Here is a 22,122-nt window from a genome sequence, read left to right as displayed (position 1 = left end):
AAGATCTTTTGTCAGACCTAACTGGTTATGTCACACACTGCTTGATTGGAAAACTATAGGATACAACAAATCTGTTATTTTAAACTGCTAAATTTTGTAGTGATATGGTAAATAAGACAAAGGCCATCCATTGTTTCTTGTGTAATAAGCAAAATACTAATTCAGACCATTGTGACTAGATATATTAAACACTGTTAATCCTGCTAAGACAAAAATTTCAAAGTACTTAACATAAAATCCACTCACTCAACTAAAATCTTCACTACAAAAAGTAATAGATCAGAATATGCACATTTACAGTTCATACTCACTAGAACAAAGCCTAAAGTTCTATTTATAATAACTATATTTAAAATATGGCAATAAGTCATTCCTGGGGATCTCTTTTCACCTAGATTAAATTCAGATATATTGCCTGGTGTCCTTTTCCAATTCCAAGAGGTCTGAATTAGCATACTTTGATTACTCATGAGTTTTAAATTAGGCCCTAGTGAAATATGGATGTATGGATCACAGTACACAACAATGACATAGTTGCAGACTGTAAAACTCAGCACAATAATGATTTCATGACATTTACAGACAGATCACTACCAGAACATCACATAAGTTTATTTTAGATGTAACAGCAACATTAAAATTGACAAGTTTAATTCTTAACTGCACCAAGTAAACGTAGCCACTTAAGTATCTTTAAAGTTATTCCCTCCAAAAACTGAGGGAGTTTTTCTTTTCCACCACCACACACCATGCTTCCCACTAGTTCTCTTTTTGGAGGACTTTCAGTTATTGAGTGACCTGCTTTGGAGACACTTAGCAACTTCTTTCCCCAGATGAAAATTAATCTTGACAAATTACATATTGCATAGATTTCTCTACGGATTCTTCACTTTAGAACCTAAATTCAAATAGCATACAGAATAATTTTAACCTATTTACCCCACAATAAAAATGATCTTTCCTGAAAAAATGATTAAGATAGCCGGGTATCTTCCAGTTAATAGAATTAGTTTTACCTCAAAGATTATGTTAAAAACAAAGAAAAAGCCCAAACAAATCAAAACCCAAACCCACAAACTCAACTGGGGCATTACTTTAGTATTTCTTGACTCACAGGTACATGGACTAGTCCCAGTTTCTACATTTTCCACATCTTCTCCTTATGTAAGTGGATGGAATTATTTACTGTAACTTTGATACAGGACAATTGACCCATACATTTAAATTTTAGGTTAAATCACTGACTAGTGTGGAAAAAGAAGCTATAATAGGGAGCCTACACATTCAAATCAATCTTTATCATTTGTTCTTCCTCTTTAAATAACATGTACTTAATTGTTGTGAGGCAGCTATTCGGTTTTCAATAACCACATTTAGGGATACATTCATAGGACTGCTCAGTCCAAGTGAAATGGTTATAGAAATAGAGGCAGTGTCATCTCAGAAAACTCTTTTATATATCAAAATCTATTTTGCTATCAGGAAGTTTACAAAATTGCTGACTTTTTTCAAACTAATTTTACTATCATTTATGCCCTCTTCTCTTGGCAAGAGCACGCTGAAGCTTATCCATTAAAGTAAAGGTGCTTAACACTAAACTTCTGAGCTTAGATTTGGACTGTTTAGGAAACTGATACCCAAGAAACAAGCATGGTATTTCGACAATTTCACTACCCCATCCATCCATCCATCCATCCATCCATCCATCCATCCATCCCACCCCTTATCTATATTCTTGGCACTCAAGGCTACTCAAGTCCATTTTACATACTTTCACAGTCTCAAATAAAAACGTAAGCGTTAAAAGGTGTTTTATCATCTTGTGAGATAATTTTATCATTCAACCTATTTGGAAATGATACTTTCATACCACAATTTTACTAATATGATGTATTAAACTTCCTTTTAAAGTCAAATGAAAGAAAACACACAATCTGTACTGTTTTAAAGTCTAACAAGAACATTTCTTGAGCCACTGATGACTACTAACAATCTAAGAAATTCCATATATTTGAGACAGGACAATGTGAGCAAAACATATCTCACATGTCTCCACTTACAGCTCTCAATCCATCAGAGCCACTCCTAGTGTGCCTGAAGATGATCTGGCCTTAACCAAAGCTGTCAGCTGAACGTCACAGTGATGTCTGTATTAATACTTTATACGTCTATTGTTCCAAGAATAGAAGGAATTTTTCTGATTCCTCTTATTCCAAATCTTTAAACTCAACATTGTAGGCACAGAGTGGAAGCTAACCTGGGATGTTCTCCAACAGATAAGCAATAGCATAACAATGTTCTTTTCAAAAATACTGTCTAGAAATTCTTTCATATATTATCAAACACTCAATGACCACACTTTTAACAATCTGTATTAGTTGACATTAAATACACTTAATGTGTTACAAGTCCATCTAAGCCTTTTACGTATGCAATTCTGTTCGTCCAAGAGAAAACACTTGCTTCAGGTTTATTTAGGGATATTGACTTATAAGGGCATAACTCCATTTATAAGGTTACACTATTATTGGGCTTAGTGAAAAACAAGAGGAAAAAAAATCAATTATAACAATCTTCTTTAGGTCAGTTAAAGGCCATATCTCTAGCTGGGATATTAAAACAGTTAATTTCACCAGCCCACTCTCTACCAGTTAATGCCTCTAGTAACAAGATTAACAGCAGGAAAGAAGGAAAAAACAAAAAACCCTGCTAACAAGAAATCCATTCCTCAGCAAAAAAAAAAAAAAAAAGCAGTTTAACTGAAATACTTTGACCAAAGTTTAATACTTACTACCTACACAAACTGCCCCGCCAATCAGCAAATAGAAAAAATTGCTTTAAAAACCTAAATAAGCTTGGTATTTTCTCACAAGGATAACAATGGTCCAACTCCTGAGAGTGCTCAAAGGACTAAGGGTAGATAGAGTGAAGGCAATGCTGGGGACTAGCACCCACAGACAGTCTGTATAACTCAAAGAACCACAGACACACTAAGCTTGTCTATGAATGAGAGAGCAAGGCATTGCTGCTGCTTTTTGTCTTTTGAAATAACAGCATAGTAGGCTCTGCCCTTCAATGTGAAAGCAGGATGTTGTTTTGTTTTGTTTTTTAAAAAAATTCAGCTAAAAATTTGAAATCATTTGACACCCAATTTTCGGGACTAACTGTGAAACTATACAGATCTATCTTCTCCTCCTTCAATCCAACCACCTCACAAAAGAGAACTAAAACAATCCAACACATGATCATTTTTAAGAGTCCATGAAAGTATTAAAAACTTTAAGAGGAAAGAAAAAAAAAGAATAACAAAAGAGGAAAGTGGAAGAAAGGGGGGAAGGGAACCAATGGGTCTTTCTTTTATTTGGCGACAAGCAAGTGCAAGAAAGTTCATTTGTGATTTGTTCAGTTGTCTGTCTTCTGTGTCTCTGCATTCTGACCAGATGGGACTTTGAGGTTTTTCTGAAGCACATGCGCGTCTGCAGGCTCTATCCTCTTATAGTAGTTCTTCTTTGTCTCGATAATCTCAAAGCCAAACTTCCTGTAGAAGTCAATCGCTGACTCATTGCTGATCTGGACATGCCTGAGATACAGGGTATACATACTCAGACACACACATAAGACAACTTTCATCAACTTTCAAGTCTTAACCACAGGTAGTTAAAACTGGTCAAGAGTAGCCAATTCAGACATTTCGCATATATATCAACAATCAATATTTAACAAAGGTTAGTCAATCCCTATCAGTAAATCTTTTAATTTTACACTTTTAACATAATTCCTTTATTTGCAAGGCAGGTGGCAGAGATCAGAAGAATCAGTGTTTATTCTTACAGTTAACAAAGATTATGAAGAGGCTCAGTGGTTTTCCAGTAGACTGAAGTTTTGTTCTCCGAAATGCTGTAAGGTGGCTCCACAACTGCCTGTAACTTCAGCTCCTTAGATAACTTATGCCTCTGGCCTCCTTGGATACCTGTACACATGTGTACATGCCTCTCCCCACAAATACACACTAAAAACACAACACAGACTCAATTGCCAAATATATCTTCTTGAGCTTCCTTCATTACTCTTTGCAATACCAATGTGAAAAACAATCAGTTTTGATCTTTGTCTTGACTTTTTTTTTTTTTTTGAGACAGGAGTGGTCTATCTCTGTCTGTCCTGAAACTTACTATATGTAGACCAGACTGGCCTCAAAGTCCTAAGAATCTACCTGCCCCTGCCTCCTGAGTACAGAGTTCTAGGATGAAAAACATGAGCCACCATGACCAGTTGTCTTTGCTCTTATACTATGGCCTTCTTCAAATCAAGTATAATTCAACTAAGCTACTTCTGACTTTATTAAACTCTACTCTGTAACAAATAATCAAGTTGCTGATAACCTTGAATAAAATGTATCAACTATTAATGGCATTAATGGTCTCAAAATTCTGAATGTGATCTTGGTTTTTATCTCAGGTTCCTTATATATAATTATAACCAAATTATAAAAAAAATAGTTCACCTACATTATCAGTTTCCCACCAACCTGAATTTAAATTTAATTCACCAACCGTGAATTTAAAAATAGTCATTCTGAATGGAACATATGTACTATTCTACACCATTTCCTAAACAATACAGCATAATAAAAACTTCTATAGCATTTTATTTGTTGTAGACATGTAAATTAGGGCAGGTTAAAGATTGGGAAGATAGGCATAGGTCATCTGTAAATAGCATGCCTTTTTATATGGATTTATAACATTTTAAGTGAATGTACTTTATTCTTTTCTAAAATTTCTTTTTTGGGTATAGGCATTTTTGTTTGCATACATGCCTGTGTACCACTTATATACCAAAGGAAGGTGCCAGAACCCTGGAAATGGAGCTACAAATAATTTTAAGACACCATGTGGATGCTGGTAATGAAACTGGGGCCCTCTGGAAGAACAGTCGAAGAACGGCCAATGCTCTTACCAGATGAACCCTCTCCAGCCTCCCCTTTTTAACCCCTACTGTTCTCAAGAGAAAAAGCATACCTTCAAGGGGTTTTCAACTAAATAATGCAATGAGTGAGTAGATCCCAGTTTCTGTCAGATAGGGATTTATACTGATAATTCATCAGACACTTGATGAATATTAGTTACTTACAGATAGATGTTGTCAAAAGTGCCATCCTTCTCACAGATGTTTAGGACATGATTTAACATTTTAGTTCCTATTAATAAAACAAATAATAAATAAGTAACCTTATAAATCAACCTAGAAATTGACATCTACTTGCTATCTTTACTAAGTCTTGACACAGAATTAGAGTACAACTATACACATTATTTCCCCCAAATTTGTCCTCACTGTGCAACTTAACACATCTAAAACTAATAGAAAAGGGCCCTTTTTAGTACAAAGAATTCCAGACTGATAAACAGTATGTGAACAAATTTATGGGCTTCCACATGAATACTAACTAAGCAATAGTTTTCATTTCATTTTTCCCAATTCAGTACCCCCTCCCAGTTTGCTGTGTCCCCTTTCTTTTTTTCCTTCCTTCCTTTCTTCAGTTCAATTCATTCATTCACAGGGCTTCTCTTGTGTTCTCTGTGTAGCTTTGTCTAGTCATGAACTCAGAGATCTGTCTGCCTCTGCCTCCTTGATGCTGAGATTAAAAAGTTGTGCAAATTCCTACCTGACTTCCCAATTTTTTGTTTTTGTTTTTTCAAGACAGGGTGTCTCTGAATAGCCCTGGCACTCACTTTGTAGACCAGGTTGGCCTCGAACTCAGAAATCTGCCTGCCTCTGCCTCCCGAGTGCTGGGATTAAAGGCGTGCACCACCACTGCCCGGCCCCCAATTTTCTTAAAACAGAACAACAGAACAAAAACGCCATGTATTTTTACCTATTCCTAGTCTTCGGTAAGGTGCAAGGCATCCTAGTGTCATGATGTAAAGTCTCTTTTGATTCTGTGAATGATCCACCCTGCAGCACACTGCACCTACAGCTATATCATTGAAATATGCTGCCACAGAAAATACAAAGATGTAAGTCTCAACATTTTAACCAGGTCCTTTTAAAAACAATTAAAAAGTTGTTAATAAGCATCAGATTTTAACTAGCTACTCATAAGAGTATCGATGGCCTCAACATTTACACTGTCTGAAGTTATTAAATTAGTGATAAACACACAGGCTCACAGTAAATAACCAAAACAACTTAGGAGCCAGAGAGATGGCTCAGCAGTTAAAGATGCTTGCCACCAAGCCTGGCAACATAAGTTCAATTGTTGCAACTTACCATGTGGAAGGGTAGAATCAACTCCCTTAAGCTGATGTTAAGTATTTGCTTTTAAAAAGTATTTGACATTTAGTATTTTGTTCTTAAACATCAAATATTCAATATTGATTTCTCAAAATCTGTAACATTCAAACTTCCTATGCTTATAAACTGAGCCTGTATTAATTGCTTTAATATTAACAGATATAATTTAGAAGTACAAATGTTTTAAAAAGAGAAAATACATACCAAGTTTTGCTAGCTCGCCAACCTCTAGCACATCCTTGTAGAATTTATCATTATAGCTGACTGGAAAGATGACCTGGTTCAGTCTCTTCAACTGTTTAATATTGTGTGGCGTTACATCTCCCAGCTCGATCCGGCTACTGGAACAAACCAAAATGTACTCAATAAAAGATAATTAACTTCATTTCTTAAGATAAGATTAAAAGGGTATCAGTCATTTTTGCACATGACTGACAAATTCAATCCTTTTGTTAAAACTTAGTATTCCTAAAACACTATCACTTATAAGCAAATTTTGCCAAACATTCAACCAAAATTCTACTCATAGCTTCTGTATTAACTATATATATTTAGGGACATAATATTCAAGAAGGCCAGAAATATATCCTTTAATAAATGCTAAAATTGTCCTCATAGCTTATAATTTAAAACTGCAGATATATCGATTATTGATCAAACAGAGCAATAATACCTAATATTAACAAAGGGATAGCAAACGGTATGCCTATACTTTGCAGATGAGAAACTGGTACATTATTTCTTGAAGGCAATCTAGCAAATAAGTATTGAGAAACCTGCCCAATTTTCACTTATTTGTTGAGAAGAATGATCCAGTAAGATCACATTTAGTAAAGTGATATTAAGAATTCCTAGTACAGGACACCCTGTTCTTTCAGAATGAGGATTTCAGAACGAGAATCTGGGAATTTTGAAAAACTTCCTATGACTAATGCTAACAGTAGCATGGCATACCTTTCACTATTTAAAACAACAACAGGCTGGTGAGATGGCTCAGTGGGTAAGAGCACCCGACTGCTCTTCCGAAGGTCCGAAGTTCAAATCCCAGCAACCACACGGTGGTTTACAACCATCCGTAATGAGATCTGACTCCCTCTTCTGGAATGTCTGAAGACAGCTACAGTGTACTTATATATAATAAAAATAAATACATCTTAAAAAAAAAAGACAACAACAATAAACCCCACACAAAACCTTAACTTCCCTCTCTTAAAAGTGCAGCTGACGGCCGGGCATGGTGGCGCACGCCTTTAATCCCAGCACTCGGGAGGCAGAGGCAGGCGGATTTCTGAGTTCGAGGCCAGCCTGGTCTACAGAGTGAGTTCCAGGACAGCCAGGGCTATACAGAGAAACCCTGTCTCGAAAAACCAAAAAAAAAAAAAAAAAAAAGTGCAGCTGGGTGAGTCTACTATACATGGCTGTTATCCTGGTTACTTGGGAAGCTGAGACAGAGGATCACTTAAGCCCAGGATGTAGAGACCACCCTGAGTAACACAGGAATTTTATCTCTTGACCACAGCATGTTTCTTGCAAATAGCACATACTTGAGTCATATTTTAATATTGTACATGGGATGTTGTTTCAGTTAGTTTTAATGAAATTATTAGCTTAGATCAAATTCAAGTCCACCAGCTTATAAGTTTGGTTTTCCAGTTATTTGGGAGGTCAATTTTTTTCTTGGATTTTTATCTTTTTATTAAAATTAACCTCATGTTTTGGGGGAATAATTTTTTGACAAGTATGTTTAACCATGTAACTACCATTATACAAAACCATCTCACCAGGCATCTAATTACCACAGTGAATTTCTGTAGCTCTTTCAAGTTCAACTCTACCACCCTCAATCAACCAACCATTACTCCTGCTCTTAATTCTGTCCTTTCAACATAAATTAAAACACACTGGACTTGTTTCACTTCTTTTTTTTTATTTCTTGGTGACACTCTCAGAATGTAACCTTGGCTTTCCTGGAACTCTCTACACTGCCACGGCTGACCCTTAACTCAAGAGATAAACCTGCCTCCACCTCAGAGTGTGAAAGCACGCACACCAGACCAGGCTAGTTGTTTTGCTTTTTATTCATCCAAATGCTGTTGAGACTTTCCATGCTGTTCTTTCAGCACACAATTCATTCCAACCTTGCTTAGTACTGAGCAGTACCTCATAAAGAACCATGGGTTCATTTCCTGCTTGGGCTGTTTCAGGACCAGGGATGGAAGCCAGGCTTGAATATAAGCACAGAGCTACACTTCTATCTTTTAAAAGGCATTTGGGTTGGGTTTGGGAGATTTTGAAAAAAGGAGCTATAAACATTTGACACAAGGTTTTGTGACAATGCTTTAATTTCTTTTTACTAAATACCTAGGAATGACAATACTGAATTTTAAGGTGTCAGAACCCCAGTTCTGTATTCTTACCAATATCTGGCAGTTTTAAAACTTAGGCTGTTCTAAGTATGTTATGTATGTGTAGTGATGTCTTATTGTGATAAAAGATGGTGATGATCCATCTCAATTTCTTTATTTAACTTTCCGAAGATGTACTCACAAAATTCAGCTTTTAAAAATATAAAATTTGGGCTAGAGATAGATGGCTTAGCAGTTTAGAATACCTGTTGCTCTTGTAGAGGATATGGGGTTTGATTCCCAGAAATCAATTGGTGGCTCACAACCAACCATAACATGAGTTCCAGAAAAATCAGATGCCCTCTTCTGACCTCCACAGACACAAAACTTTTAAGGGCTGGAGAGATGGCTCAGCGGTTAAGAGCACTGACTGCTCTTCCAAAGGTCCTGAGTTCAATTCCCAGCAACCACACGGTACCTCACAACCATCCTTAACGAGATCTAGCGCCCCCTCTGGAGTGTCTGAAGACAGCTACAGTGTACTTATAATAAATAAATAAATCTTTAAAAAAAAACTTTTAAAATAATAAGAGAATCAATGATATTTTTGGCTATGTGCAAAGACAAACAACTATCACATCAATTAGCTTTTGGAACAGTCCCAACACATCCAAAAGTGTTTATAGTCTTCTTTTCCTATCCTCAGCTGTAAATACATCTATTTTCTCTACCTACAGGTATTTGCCTTTTCTGAACAAAAGACCATGAATTCAAAAGCTTAAAGCAAAAATATGCACACTTATAGTTCAGGTAGGTAGAAATCTGAGAATACTTTCTACAAGCTCATAGCCTCTTGGCTCTAGGAAAGAATCCTTCCTTATCTATTTTAGCTTGTGACAGTACAGGCATTTCTTGGCCTGGGATAATCTAAACTTTATAATCTTCTAATCACAGGTTTCCTGCTGCATCTGTTCTCTCAAACACCAGTCATATGGTTTAGGATCAACTCTAATCCAAATGACCTCTTCTTAAAATTTCATCTTCCAAGACCCTATATCTAAATAAGGAGACATGCTGAAATTCTATGTAATGTGATGTGGCTACTATGCAAATTACCTTCCCAACCAAAACCTTGATTTTAATTCAGTGAAGAGCATTTTTGAGTATTTGAACCTAAGAGCTATAATTGTGTTACTTTTAAGCCATGAAGTCTGAGGTCACTGTTAAATTGATAATAAAGAATTAACAGTAGGTTGTCTCCCAAGGTACACCATTTATATTCCCATTAATAATGCATTATGGGACTCCACAGTTTTTTATACCCCTGAGAACAATTTTTTACTGACTTAGAATTGATCCAACTCTTTAGAGCAAGACAATAGTCCATTTGCACTGTTTTTACTGTTTGAAATACCAAGTAAAAAGGAGCAGTACTGTTCTGGTCAGGTATGCCCTGCTCTAAGAGACTATATTGTGTGAGACTGCTTTTCCAGGCTGTCTTGCCCTGAGGAGCTCCATTAAGAGAAAAGGATGGCTGTGGCTCCTAGGGGAAACCAAACTTTACCTGTCAGTCACTGCCTATCCAGCACAGACTGTTGAGTTGTTCCTAGGAGTAGAAAGGTAGTCTTCCTATAAATTATTGTGATTATAGGGAAATGTGGATGCATGACTTAGGATGAATAGACACACCAAAACAAACAAACAAACAAACAAACAAACAAACAAGAAAAACCTCAAACTGGGTATAATTAATCTCCTCTTTTTAGCACCATAAAGTTATGGGCACCCAACAAACACTGTGATGTCACAGCCCCATTTTAACCTATCACCTTATATACCTCCCCCCAACCTTTGTATGTGTATAAAGGACCAACAGTCAGACTGACCCTGGAGCTTTGGTTTCTGTCCACCTTTTCACATTTCCTGTGCTCAGTTTTCCATCTTGATGCTGAACTCTCAGAGCTGGACCCTAGAAGCAACTCCCTGGTTTGTTTTGCTATTATCAATACAGACGCTTAGCTCACTTCTGAAACCTGAACTTTTGTTATAGCCTCTCTAACTTGTACTCATTGTACAAACCACATGTATACACTTATGTAGATATGTAAACATTATTTGCTATGTGATAAGCCTACAGTAACAATTTAGATGTGAATTTATAGAACTTACATCTGTCAGACATGATGGCACACACCTTTAATTCCAACACTTGGGAGGCAGAGGCAAAGAGGAATTCTGAGGTCTAGTTCACTATGGTCTACATAGCCATTCCAGGACAGCCAAAGCTATATAGAAAAACCATCTCAAAAATCAAACCAACAGCAAAAAACCTTTTGCATTCACTTTAACCAGACTACCTGGCAAATTGCTGCCACTGAAATCATTAAACCTTGTGAATTCAATGTTAATAAATTCTGACATTGTAAAAAGACAGAAATGAGTTCAAATATACACCTTATTTTTGTAAACAAAAACCTTCAAATCTTAACATTTCAACCTCCAACTATATCAAGCCCTCCAGTTATTAAGTCTGCTTTTGGTGCAAATCTGTACAACAAATACATATTATATGTATGTATACCTGGTATGGATATTTGTGAGAGAAATTAAATCCAAGGTGATTCCACTGAGCCTTCATTCTAATGTTATCTTTCATTAGTGTCACTTTTAAGGAAATAATGACCTTAAAAGATCTTTATGTGCTTAAGTTTAAATATTACCAAACGCAACTTAAAGCAATGCTGGTGTTAAATGAGTCAAAACAAGCAAAAAGTGGTAGAGAGAATGTACTTCAAGACTTTTTACATAAAATGATAATGTAACAGACTACTTTTGAGAATTGTTACTTCCAAAACACTATAGAAGTACTAGAAGAGTCCAGCGGAGACGATGCTGGGGCCTAGCAAACACAGGAGTGGATGTTCACAGTCAGCTATTGGATGTATCACAGGGCTCCCAATGGAGAAGCTAGAGTAAGTACCCAAGGAGCTAAAGGGATCTGCAACCCTATTGTTGGAACAACATGATGTACTAACTAGAACCCCGGAGCTCTTGTCTCTAGCTGCATATGTATCGAAAGATGGCCTAGTCAGCCATCAATGGAAAGAGAGGCCCATTGGACTTGCAAACTTTATATGCCCCAATATAGGGGAATGCCAGGGCCAAAAGAATGGGAATGGGTGGGTAGGGAAGTGGGGGCGCTATGGGGGACTTGTGGGATAGCATTGGAAATGTAATTGAGGAAAATATGTAATAAAAATATATAAAAAAAAAAAAGAAGAGTCCAGCGGTGGTATCTCATTCCTTTAATCCCAGAACTGAGAGGCAGAGTGAGTTCCAGGACAGCCAGGGTCACACGGGCAAACAAAACAAAACAAAAACTATAAGAAACATATGAATTTCAGAAGTAAAAGACCAAGAATCCTATACTGTTGGCCTAAAACTTAAGTCAGACAAGTGATCAGAGCATTTGACCCACCCCTTGTTCCTTTTAAGTTAAGTGGCTGCCAACTTAAATAACATGAGAAGACTCTTATGATTTACTCATCTATCTCATTCCTACTGGCACTCAAGCTTATGATCCTAATTACAGAAAGCCAAAGACAGCAGTTATGAGGACAAAACTTTTCTTAGCTCAACTAAATAATGTGACATTGTTTTCTGATTTTCAAATCTATAGCAATCAAACCCCACGTCATCTTCATTTAAGAATTACTAGACTAGGGATTGCAATAAAATCAAACAGAAAATACAAAAATGCATATAGATATTTATAGTCTTTAGGACAGTATGGCTCCAGGGATCATCAGCCTGTGTCAAGTCTCCCCAGTTTTGCAGTACAAATTCATGGCCCAGCCCAGCTCTTGTAAGCCATGTTGTAAAATTATGCATCCATTAGATAATAAGCACTCTTTTGGGTCACTGTCTGCTGTTGCAATAGGACATCACAGGGTGAGCAAACTTATGACTAAAAGTTTATGTAGCTCACAGTTCTAGAGAGAAAGGCAAGACTGAAGGATCACATCTGGCTGGTGGTCTTGTTATATTAACAGTCACCACATGATTTAAGAATAGGGAGGAAAAGGTCTCCGCTCTTCTTTTTTATAACAGACTCTGTAACAGTAACAAAGGTTTCAATTTATTCAGAAGCACCGAGCCCTATAACCTAACCACTTACCATGCACATTTCTCAATACTGTTTAGATGGGAATTCAGTTTTCAGGGTGAGTTTTAGAGAGATCAAACTATAGAAAACACCCAAATGTATCAAGTTATTAAGATAATGCAATTAGGCTAAAAAATTTAAAACAAATTTAGTGGCAATATTCTGAAAGACCACAAGATGGAGATATGACTCCACAAAAATGACCTCCCACCCCCCACCCAGGTCTGACTTACTTTTAACAGCAAAAATAAATGCAGAGAAACTCCCTATACCCGCTTATTCATTCAATGGCTACAACCTATCTTGGAACAAAATTGTAACTAGTTAATCTGATTTTGTTCAGTATTTTTTGTTGAAGGTGCCATAGAAACCTCTGAGCCCAGAGATTAAATTAACACTCCAACAGAGAATGCGCCTGTAGAAAATATTTACAAATAAAGGTATTTACTTGGGCATTTCTAGGACTTTTCATTATACTGAGAGATCCACTCTATCATATTCCCTCAGAGGAATCTCCTGCATTCCTTAAAGTTAGAGAGGGATACATGCCCCATAAGGGTGCACCTACATCAAACTCAAAGTATATTTTAGCAGAGGTCAAAGTATGACTAAGGTCAGTAAAAAATGGAGATATTAAAATAGATTTCTCCCCCTCCCGACTAATAGGACTTAATCTAACCCTGACTTTCAGTAAATGACATGAAAGGTCAAAAACATGGCTTGAATATACTAACTGCTCAAAAGGCTTTTCTTTTTCTATTACTGAAATTTCTATTACTATGTCTGTCCTCCCCTCTCCCAATTCCTTTAAACTTTAAAGACAGTGTATCCTGTAGCCCAGGTTGGCCTGGGAATTGTTTATTGCAGCTTAGCATGACCCTGAACTACCAATCCTCTCCCCAAGTGGACGGACAAGCCCTACTTAAGCATTAACTTTTACGCTTATCTTCTCTACCAAACTCCAAAATGTAAGACAGTATTGTCAGTAAATCCAAGAATCGGTTGATAGGTTTGGGCTTCTTATCTAGAGTTTAAAGTAAGGCCTCTTAATATGTAACTGCTGGCATTTTAGATTGGATACTCCTTGGGGCTGCACATCTTAGGTTGTTTAATCAGATCCCTAGCTTTTGCCCATTGGAGGCTATCTCTTTTCTCTACTTTCATGAATAGCCCCATTTATTCAATTATAGCTCGATTCAGACAATATAGAAAATTAGTTTTGAGGTATACTTTATGTGTCATGATTGAATATGTTCAAGAGTTGTCCCCAAGTAGTAGGGTTACTGAAAGGTACTGGACCACAGGGATTCTAACTTCACTAATAGATTAACACTGAATGGGTGACTAGGAGAAGCTAGGCCTAACTAGAGGAAGTAGGTACTTGGAGCCATGCCTATGAAGGAAGGGTTTATCTTGCACCTGACCCTTTCATATGATCATTGAGATGAGTAGCCTCTTCTGCCAGATAGAAACCTACACTTTATGTTCTATTTTAATACCTAATAAATCCATTTCTTTAATGTTATGATTCCCATACTTTTCCTTTTGCAGGACAGCTCAAACCATTGTTTCAGCTTGAATTCTGAAAGTATAATTAATGGAAGAAGGCAATATGAGCCAAGGAGAGAATGCCATCACAATAAAAATAGATAAATCAGGATTTAAAAATCCTTCAGCAGGATTAGAGTATAGTAGGCACATCAGTAATGTTAGCACTTAGAGGCAGAGGTCCTGAAGAAGATCAAGTCCAGCCTAGGCTACAAAATCTCAAAACAAGCAACAACAAAAATCCCAGTTGTGCACAGTCTTACAAATCAAATCAAACACCTTAGCATTGCATAATATATAATAAAGCCATTCCTATGGATGGATACTGATCTAGACTCAGCTTCCAACTTCTGGCTCCATAAAACTGATCTGAATGTTTCAACTACATTTCTTCTCTCTCTCGGTTTTTTTTTTTTTTTTTTTTTTTTTCTTCGAGACAGGGTTTCTCTGTGTAGCCCTGGCTGGCCTCGAACTCAGAAATCCGCCTGCCTCTGCCTCCCAAGTGCTAGAATTAAAGGCATGCACCACCACGGCCCGGCTCAACTACATTTTTTTCCAAGAACATTATTTTTAAAGTTTTGGGAGTTGATAAAGATCATGATCTTTAAAAAAAAAAAAACTAAGCTAGTTATAAGAAATACAAATGACCACTAAAAGTAGAAAATGTCCAACTTCACTAAATAAAAATTTTGTACCAAAAGAAAATACTAATTATTTAATTAGAAAAGTAAAACTAAAGTAAATATGTACTCAAAAGCTACTTAAAAACTGTTATTTCCATTATTTTTCAAATAGTCATGTGTAGTCACAGCACATGCAGACAAAAATTTTTCTGTTTGTTTGTTTGTTTAAGACAGGATTTCTCTGTGGCCCTGATTGTCCTGAAACTCCATCTGTAGATGAGGTTGGAGTTGAATTCAGAGAGCCACCTATTTTTGCCTCTGGAGGAATTAAAGGCGTTCACAACCCAAAATTTCTATCACTCTTGGCTAAAATGGTAGCTAGTGTCTTTTCTTTAATTTTCTTAAGGTCTTCCCAAAATTTTCTCCCTTGCAGGCTTTGCCTTTAAAGAGACCTTGCACACTGCTGACAGTAAAAACTACTTTAGGAGACCAAATAACAACAAGTATCAGTTGGGCAGGCATGGTGGCAAGCCTTTTAATTCAAACACTAGACAGACAGAATTAAGTGCTTCTTTCTGAATTTGAGACCAGCTGGGCTCATCCAGCCCTACAAGAGTCCCTGTTCTTAAACCAAAACCAAAACCTCACTACTAGGAAAATACCTCACAAAAGATTAAGGATACAAATGTTACATATAATATTAACATTATATATTAATATTTAATCACATGTTTAAGAACTATGTATACAATTTACTCCTTTTTGACTATACATATCAGACAGTTTTGTAACCATTTGCTATAGCACAAACTTTTCCCTTAAGAACATGTAAAGAACAGTAATGGAAACAAATGTTTACAGTTTATTCTTAATCAGAAGTAATAGCATTTGAATTACTAAATATATGTATTTAGTAAGTCAAAGTGAGTCATGCTTTTAATCCCAGCACTCGGGAGGCAGAGGCAGGTAAATCTCTGTGATCAAGGCCAGCCTGATCTATATAGTTAGTTCCAGAACAGCCAGAGCTACACAGAGAAACCCTGTCTTGAAAAAAACAAAAACAAAACAACAAACATGAGGAATAATGGAAGCAAACTCAGGTTGAACTAGCTCAGGAAATGCAAATACACACATTTCTAGCTGTGTTCTTCAACCACAGTAGATGAAGTAATTGGAAACAAGAGTTTATCATCAAAACCCAGGAGCAGTCTCAGAATCTTTTAATACAGAGGTATAAACAGACAAGTTAAATGTGGCCCACAGTTCAAACATTTAGGAATACCTACCACCTGGGAATTACATTCTAAAACGTATTTTCACACAGCTTTGTTCTAAGAACTATAATAAGCGCACATATTTAGCGCTCATTCCCTTAGCAATGGGATTACAGGTATATACCACCACGCCAGCCTCATACTAAATCTTTAACCCCCCTCTCTTATTTACAGCACACTTCAATTCAGATGCTAATAGTCCTGGGAAATTTTACAGATATCAAGTTTTAATAAAACCTACTGATCTATATATCCAATTTGTGTCAAAAATCCTTTAAAATGTCAAAAACCTGACATTTAAATTTTAATTTTAATGATGGCTCAGCAGTTAAGAGCACTCTTCCAAAGGACCTGGGTTAGATTCTTGGCTCACAGTTGTTTAGAACTTCTGCCTCAACATCCTCTTCTGGCCTCATCAGGCACACATAATATACAGAAATAAATGCAGGGAAAACATCCATACACATAAAAATCTTTTTTTTAAAATTTAACTAAACTTTAAAATTTACTTAGGTGTACAAGAGTACTTAAACTGCTCATGACCATTGCACCAGAGAAGACTCGCACTCTGCTAGTAAGCTGAGATTTGTTTTGGGTTTTGTTTGTTCATTGAAACAGGGCTTCACTGCGTAGCCTGGGCTGTCCTGAAAAACCACAGATCCGCCTGCCTCTGCCTCCCAAGTGCTGGGTGAACCGCAGTGGCAATAAACACTAATTAGCCAAGGGTGGGGGGCGGGGGCGGGGGGGGGGTGGGGTGGAGAAAGGCTGGGTGATAGTACTACCAAGTTACAATTCTGCAGCTTTAAACTACAATCCATTTTTAAAATGAAAACTGTTCTACAGGCTTCTAGCAGTATTATACTGGCTACTGCAGGCTACGTTTAAAACAAAGATAAAGAAAAATTATTTGAATAACTGAAGAGATGCCTCCTCAAAACCCATTAAGTTGAAAACTATAGTTTACACCTGAAGGACAAGAATCAAGATTTCTACAGGAATAAGCAGCAAAGTAAAATTTAAGACAGATAATAATTAGTTTGTTCTGGCAAAGGCAATGACTTTGAAAAACAATGCTTCATAAAATAAGATTTTAACTGACAAAAGTTAGGATGTAATAATCCAAAACTTGGCTACAAATTGTAATAAGAACTATGCAAATTATTATGATAAAACAGAAAAAAAATGTAAGCACTTAGCCTCTTGGATGATTTTTACACATAAGGAAAATGCTTTTTTCTCAAACAGTGCCCCATGTATTCCAAGCTGGCATTAAAATTTACTATGTAACCTTGAACTTGATACTTTGACCTCTATCTACATGTGCTGGGAGGGAAAACAGTGTGCACCACCATATCCAGTTATTCAGTGTTGGGGTTTATGCTTGCTAGGCAAGCATATTACCAACTGAATTTCATCCTGATACTCACAGAAACCTCTATTGATTGATTGGCTGCAGCTTTATTAAATTGTCCACCATTTTAGGAAAGAAGAAATCACTATAGTAACAACCCCACACTCACCAATGTGGATACCTCTTCAAGTTGAAGATACACTTTAAAAAAATCATGATTGTACTTCAAATAATATTTCAAAACTCTCAACACAGCAAGGGAGGCATCACAAAGTATTTGTTAAAATTTGGTTATCTGGCTGGGCAGTGGTGGCACACGCTTTTAATAATCTCAGCACTTGGGAGGCAGAAGCAGGTGGATTTCTGAGTTCAAGGCCAGCCTAGTCTACAGAGTGAGTTCCAGGACAGCCAGGGCTACACAGAGAAACCAAGTATCAGGGAGGGAAAAATAAATAAATAGATAGATAGATTGGTATCTCAATCAACAGACAACAAATTTCTGGTTTACACAAAAGCAAAATATGACCTGCTGCTAGTCAGTTTCTTCAAAAAGTTTTAATGGTATACAAGATACATTTTGTATCCAGGCTCAGTAGCAAACAGTAAGGGCAAAGGAGATCTGAAGGTTTGGGGCCCCCATCCTTATTGAGAAGAGACACAGATACAAATGTTGTTTTCTATTTTCTATGTAACCAACACCTAGAAAAAGACACGGAAGACTTCCTGGGCCTGTTCCCAGTATACATAATAACTGTATAACGACTATTTTATATTTATCAACAAAGCTTCATTTATAACTATAGAATCTTATGTTCCCCATTTGGCCAAGTTTCAACTGGTGACCATTTTGCTCTGTATTTATATTATTCCTACCTACCTTTTCATCTTTACTTTGGTCTACTTAGCATTCATATTATATTTAAAGGCATTTTTATTAGAACTAATTTGTACCTCTTTATTATAATTGAAGGATAAGTGGATTTAGTTGTATTTTCTATAACACTGACAACTAATTACATGGCCAGTCATTGCTGTCTGTGGTATACTGAATATCATCATCCCCAGAGAGGAGTAACAGATAAAAAGTAATCAGCTAGGCCTTGGTGGCACACGCCTTTAATCCCAGCACTTGGGAGGCAGAGGCAGGCGGATTTCCGAGTTCGAGGCCAGCCTGGTCTACAGAGTGAGTTCCAGGACAGCCAGGGCTACACAGAGAAACCCTGTGTGGGTGGGTGGGGGTTAGGAATAGTAATCAGCTTACCAACCACAAATTCAAGCCATGTCTTTGGTTCATAAAAACAAGAGGCCTCAGTTGAAAGAGCAAATAGTCTAATAATGTAGTTATGTACATAATGTAGATATGTACATAAAAATACAGTAGTTATTAATAGCAAATTTATCTACTATGGAGATAAGGAAAATACATGATTTATAACTGGATATCCTGTTGCTATTACTAATAAGAATACTAAAGTAAAAAATATGAAATAAAAACATTTTTTAAAGTAAGCTTAAAAAGTTTCAATGCCCAAAATTTAAATCATAGGAGGGTGTTTCAATTTTCTAAACTTCAGATTCATCTATTTAACTATGTTTGGTAAGCTCAATATACAATAAAAATTTAGCAAATAAAACTTCAAAGAAAATTCATGGAATAGAGTCTTTCCAATGAAGAGTCTGGAAACTGAACACAGAAGACATTTATACAAGTTCTGTATCTCAAGGACATTAACATCTTAATAAAACAAAACAACAAAGCAAAACTGCACTATACCCTGATTTCATTTCTTTAGTATCTAAAAAAGGAAGGAAAGGAAAATTTTAAGTCCCATGCTTATTGGGAGTTAGTTAGGGAAAAATCAAATATACCTGTGAAATCATCTTAAAATTTGTTAGTCCAGAACCCAATTCTAAGCCCTCAATCCTAAAAAATAAAAAAATTTACTTAAGGAGTCTTAATTTTGAGCCTAACTACTGGCCTAAAATATGGATTCAACAATTCCAAGTTTGCCCAGTAACACATTTCTAGGCATCTGCCTCCATCGTGTTACACTTAAATATCTATTTAAATACAAAGAACCAGCTGGTGCTGGTGGCTCAAGCCCTTAATACCAGCAACTCAAAAGGCTAAGGGAGGCAAGAAGATTGTTGCCAAGTTCAGCGTCAGCCTGAGCAACTTAGTGAGACTCTACCTCAAAATAAAGTGCTGGAGACGTAGCTCAGTGGCAGAGTACTTGCAGAGCACCGAATACTTTGCTTCAATTCCAAGAACTCCAGTTAGTTAATAAAGTAGAATTGGTCAAGAGTATACTAGATAAAAGTTCCAATAGACTGTCAACAGCACCACGGTGTGGTTCCACTTCTATTGTCAAGTATCAGAAAGACTAATCCTACACTTGAAATTGAACTAGACCCAAGATTTTTAACCTAAACATCCAGAATAATTTCTTAGTCTTGTTATCTTCATTGCTTTTACTGTAACAGAACATGGCAAGTGTGTTCTGAGTGTGTAGCAATGAGTAGAAAAAAAATGACAGCATCAAAGTCGTACTCTACTAGAAAAATAAAGCTTTCTAAAAACAACTGGATCATATTTTTAAAAATTGCCAAGCATCCTGGATCGTGGCTCAGGTGGAGAAAACATCCCCCCAAAAATGCCAAAAATAAAACCCAAAAAACACTGAATGAAAAACTAACATTTAAAGCAAACCAGAGGTTAGAAAAAATGTTTTCTACTTAGATTTAAAATCAAAACTTTCTCAGAATCATTTCAGAGGTATGGGACCTTCATTTTACACAGAACGAGCTCGTTTGGAGAAACGATTTATTTCGCTCTCCATAAAACGATGCTGAAACTAACTGAAACTGTAGTTATAATTTTCAGCTGACTTAGAAAGAAAAGGCCGTTTAATATGTTTAAGCTTTCTTTTTTTTTCTTCTAATGATTGTAAAGGCAACCTCCAAAACTCGCGACCCTAAATACTGTTAACAGTATATAAATCAATGGAAACTTCCTATCAAACGGGAACAGTTAAACCAAAATAACTTCTAATGTTACGGAAGATTTGCAAGATTAAACCTCAACTTTGCTAACGAAGAGCAAAAGCAGCAGCTCGTCCTTGCACTGGAGGGGGGGCGGGCAACACACACACACACCACTGAAGCAATAGCTCCACCTACTGATCCATGGCTACTTCCTTAAACATTTTGGCACCCCAAAGTCTACACCGCTTGAGTTCATTCCCCTCCCCTCCCCTCCCGCCCGCCCTCCTCCACTCGCTCTGACCCAACCCAAGTCCGTTGAGTCACTAGCTCCTAGCACTCATCCCCCGTGCTCTTTATTCCAATTCCTTTTCCCTCCAGAAGGTTCTGCACGGCCCACAAGTCTTAAGAAAAACCGCAACGTGTCAAAGCCTGCGGCCACAGCGCGGTTCCCGGATCTGGAGGAGCACCTTCAGGTGGCTCGGTGGTGCGCTCCCGGGAAGAGGCCCCCGGGCGCCTCATTCCTCCTCCCGGTGATCTCAGGCGGTGCACACACGTGAAACCGTGGACTCGCGCCCTAGCCTCCGTCGGCCCTTCGGCCCGCCAACAGCCGGCCTAGCCTCCGCCCCCCTCCGGGAGCCGCGGGACCGGGGAAGCCCGGCCATGTCCCTCCGCCCGGGCTTCGCGCGCGTCTCTTCCCCGCAGCGCTCTCCCTGTCCATCGACCCACGCCCCTCTCCTGGGCCCCGGCCGCCCGGGTCCCCCGCGCCAGCTGCCCTTCCTCACCCTTTCATCTTCCCCGTCTGCTGAGGCCGTCGTTACAGCCGCCGCCGCCGCCAACGCCGTCGTCCTCGTCGCCCGGAGCTCTCCGCCCGCGCCCTGAGCTCAGGCCACTCAACCCCACACGCCGGCCTCTTGGCTGAGAAGCCAAGCCAGGCCCTGAGGCTCCGGGAAACGCGGGGAAATCTGCCGCCGCGCTGCCGCCGCCGCTCCTCCACACGTGCACTCGGGACACTCGGCTCCCGCCCGCAGCTGCCGCCAGCCAGACCCGCCGCCGCGCTGTGACCTTTCACCCCGTCCCTCAGCGCGCCGGCGCGGCCGCCGCGTCGCGCGCAGCCGCAGTGCTCGGCGCCGCCAGGATTCCCCGCCCCCCGCTCTCCAGGGGCCGGGCCTATAGCCCGCTAGCTCCTCCCACCCTTTGCGACACTCTCTCGGGGATCTGGCTTGGTAGGCTCCGGCGGCAAAATCCGGATCTTTCCACCCTTCCCTCGCTTTCAAACCAGCAGGATCAGCCTTTCCCACCCCCGACCCCGATTCCTTTCTAGCCCTCCAGTGACCTTCAAACCCTCTGGCCGACTAATAGGGTTTTGTAAAACGGATTCTTCTCAATGTAAGAAAGCCCATGGGAACTTGCAGTAAATGTGTTTTAAATTCAAAAGGTAGCGATGGGTCCGGATAACTTGGCGATCCTCCACCAGGCAAACCTCACAGGTTTTTTTTTTTTTTAATCACGTGATAGGCTTAACGTCTTCCAACCC

At 38.3% G+C, this 22,122-nt stretch overlaps 1 protein-coding gene across 2 annotated transcripts; it reads right to left on the bottom strand.

Moving 5' to 3' along the window:
* Positions 1-591: 591 nt before the first annotated feature.
* Positions 592-21,670, bottom strand: Naa50 (N-alpha-acetyltransferase 50, NatE catalytic subunit). Of its 2 annotated transcripts, none has more exons than XM_021185547.3 (5): positions 21,371-21,670; positions 6,502-6,635; positions 5,879-5,998; positions 5,134-5,200; positions 592-3,580 (listed from the first exon to the last, which is right to left on the bottom strand). In XM_021185547.3, exons 1-5 carry the CDS (start codon positions 21,376-21,378, stop codon positions 3,403-3,405), a joined length of 507 nt encoding a protein of 168 aa, XP_021041206.1. In that variant the 5' UTR covers positions 21,379-21,670; the 3' UTR covers positions 592-3,402. The 2 variants fall into 2 exon arrangements, with proteins under 2 accessions (XP_021041206.1, XP_021041205.1); XM_021185546.2 differs by having other exon boundaries at positions 6,502-6,638; positions 21,371-21,669.
* Between the last annotated feature and the right edge of the window lie 452 nt (positions 21,671-22,122).

The sequence above is a fragment of the Mus caroli genome, unplaced genomic scaffold (assembly GCF_978045245.1).
Source record: "Mus caroli unplaced genomic scaffold, Mus_caroli_1 scaffold_17, whole genome shotgun sequence".
Classification (NCBI taxonomy): Eukaryota; Metazoa; Chordata; class Mammalia; order Rodentia; family Muridae; genus Mus; species Mus caroli.
This window is presented reverse-complemented; position numbering and strand designations above follow the sequence as displayed.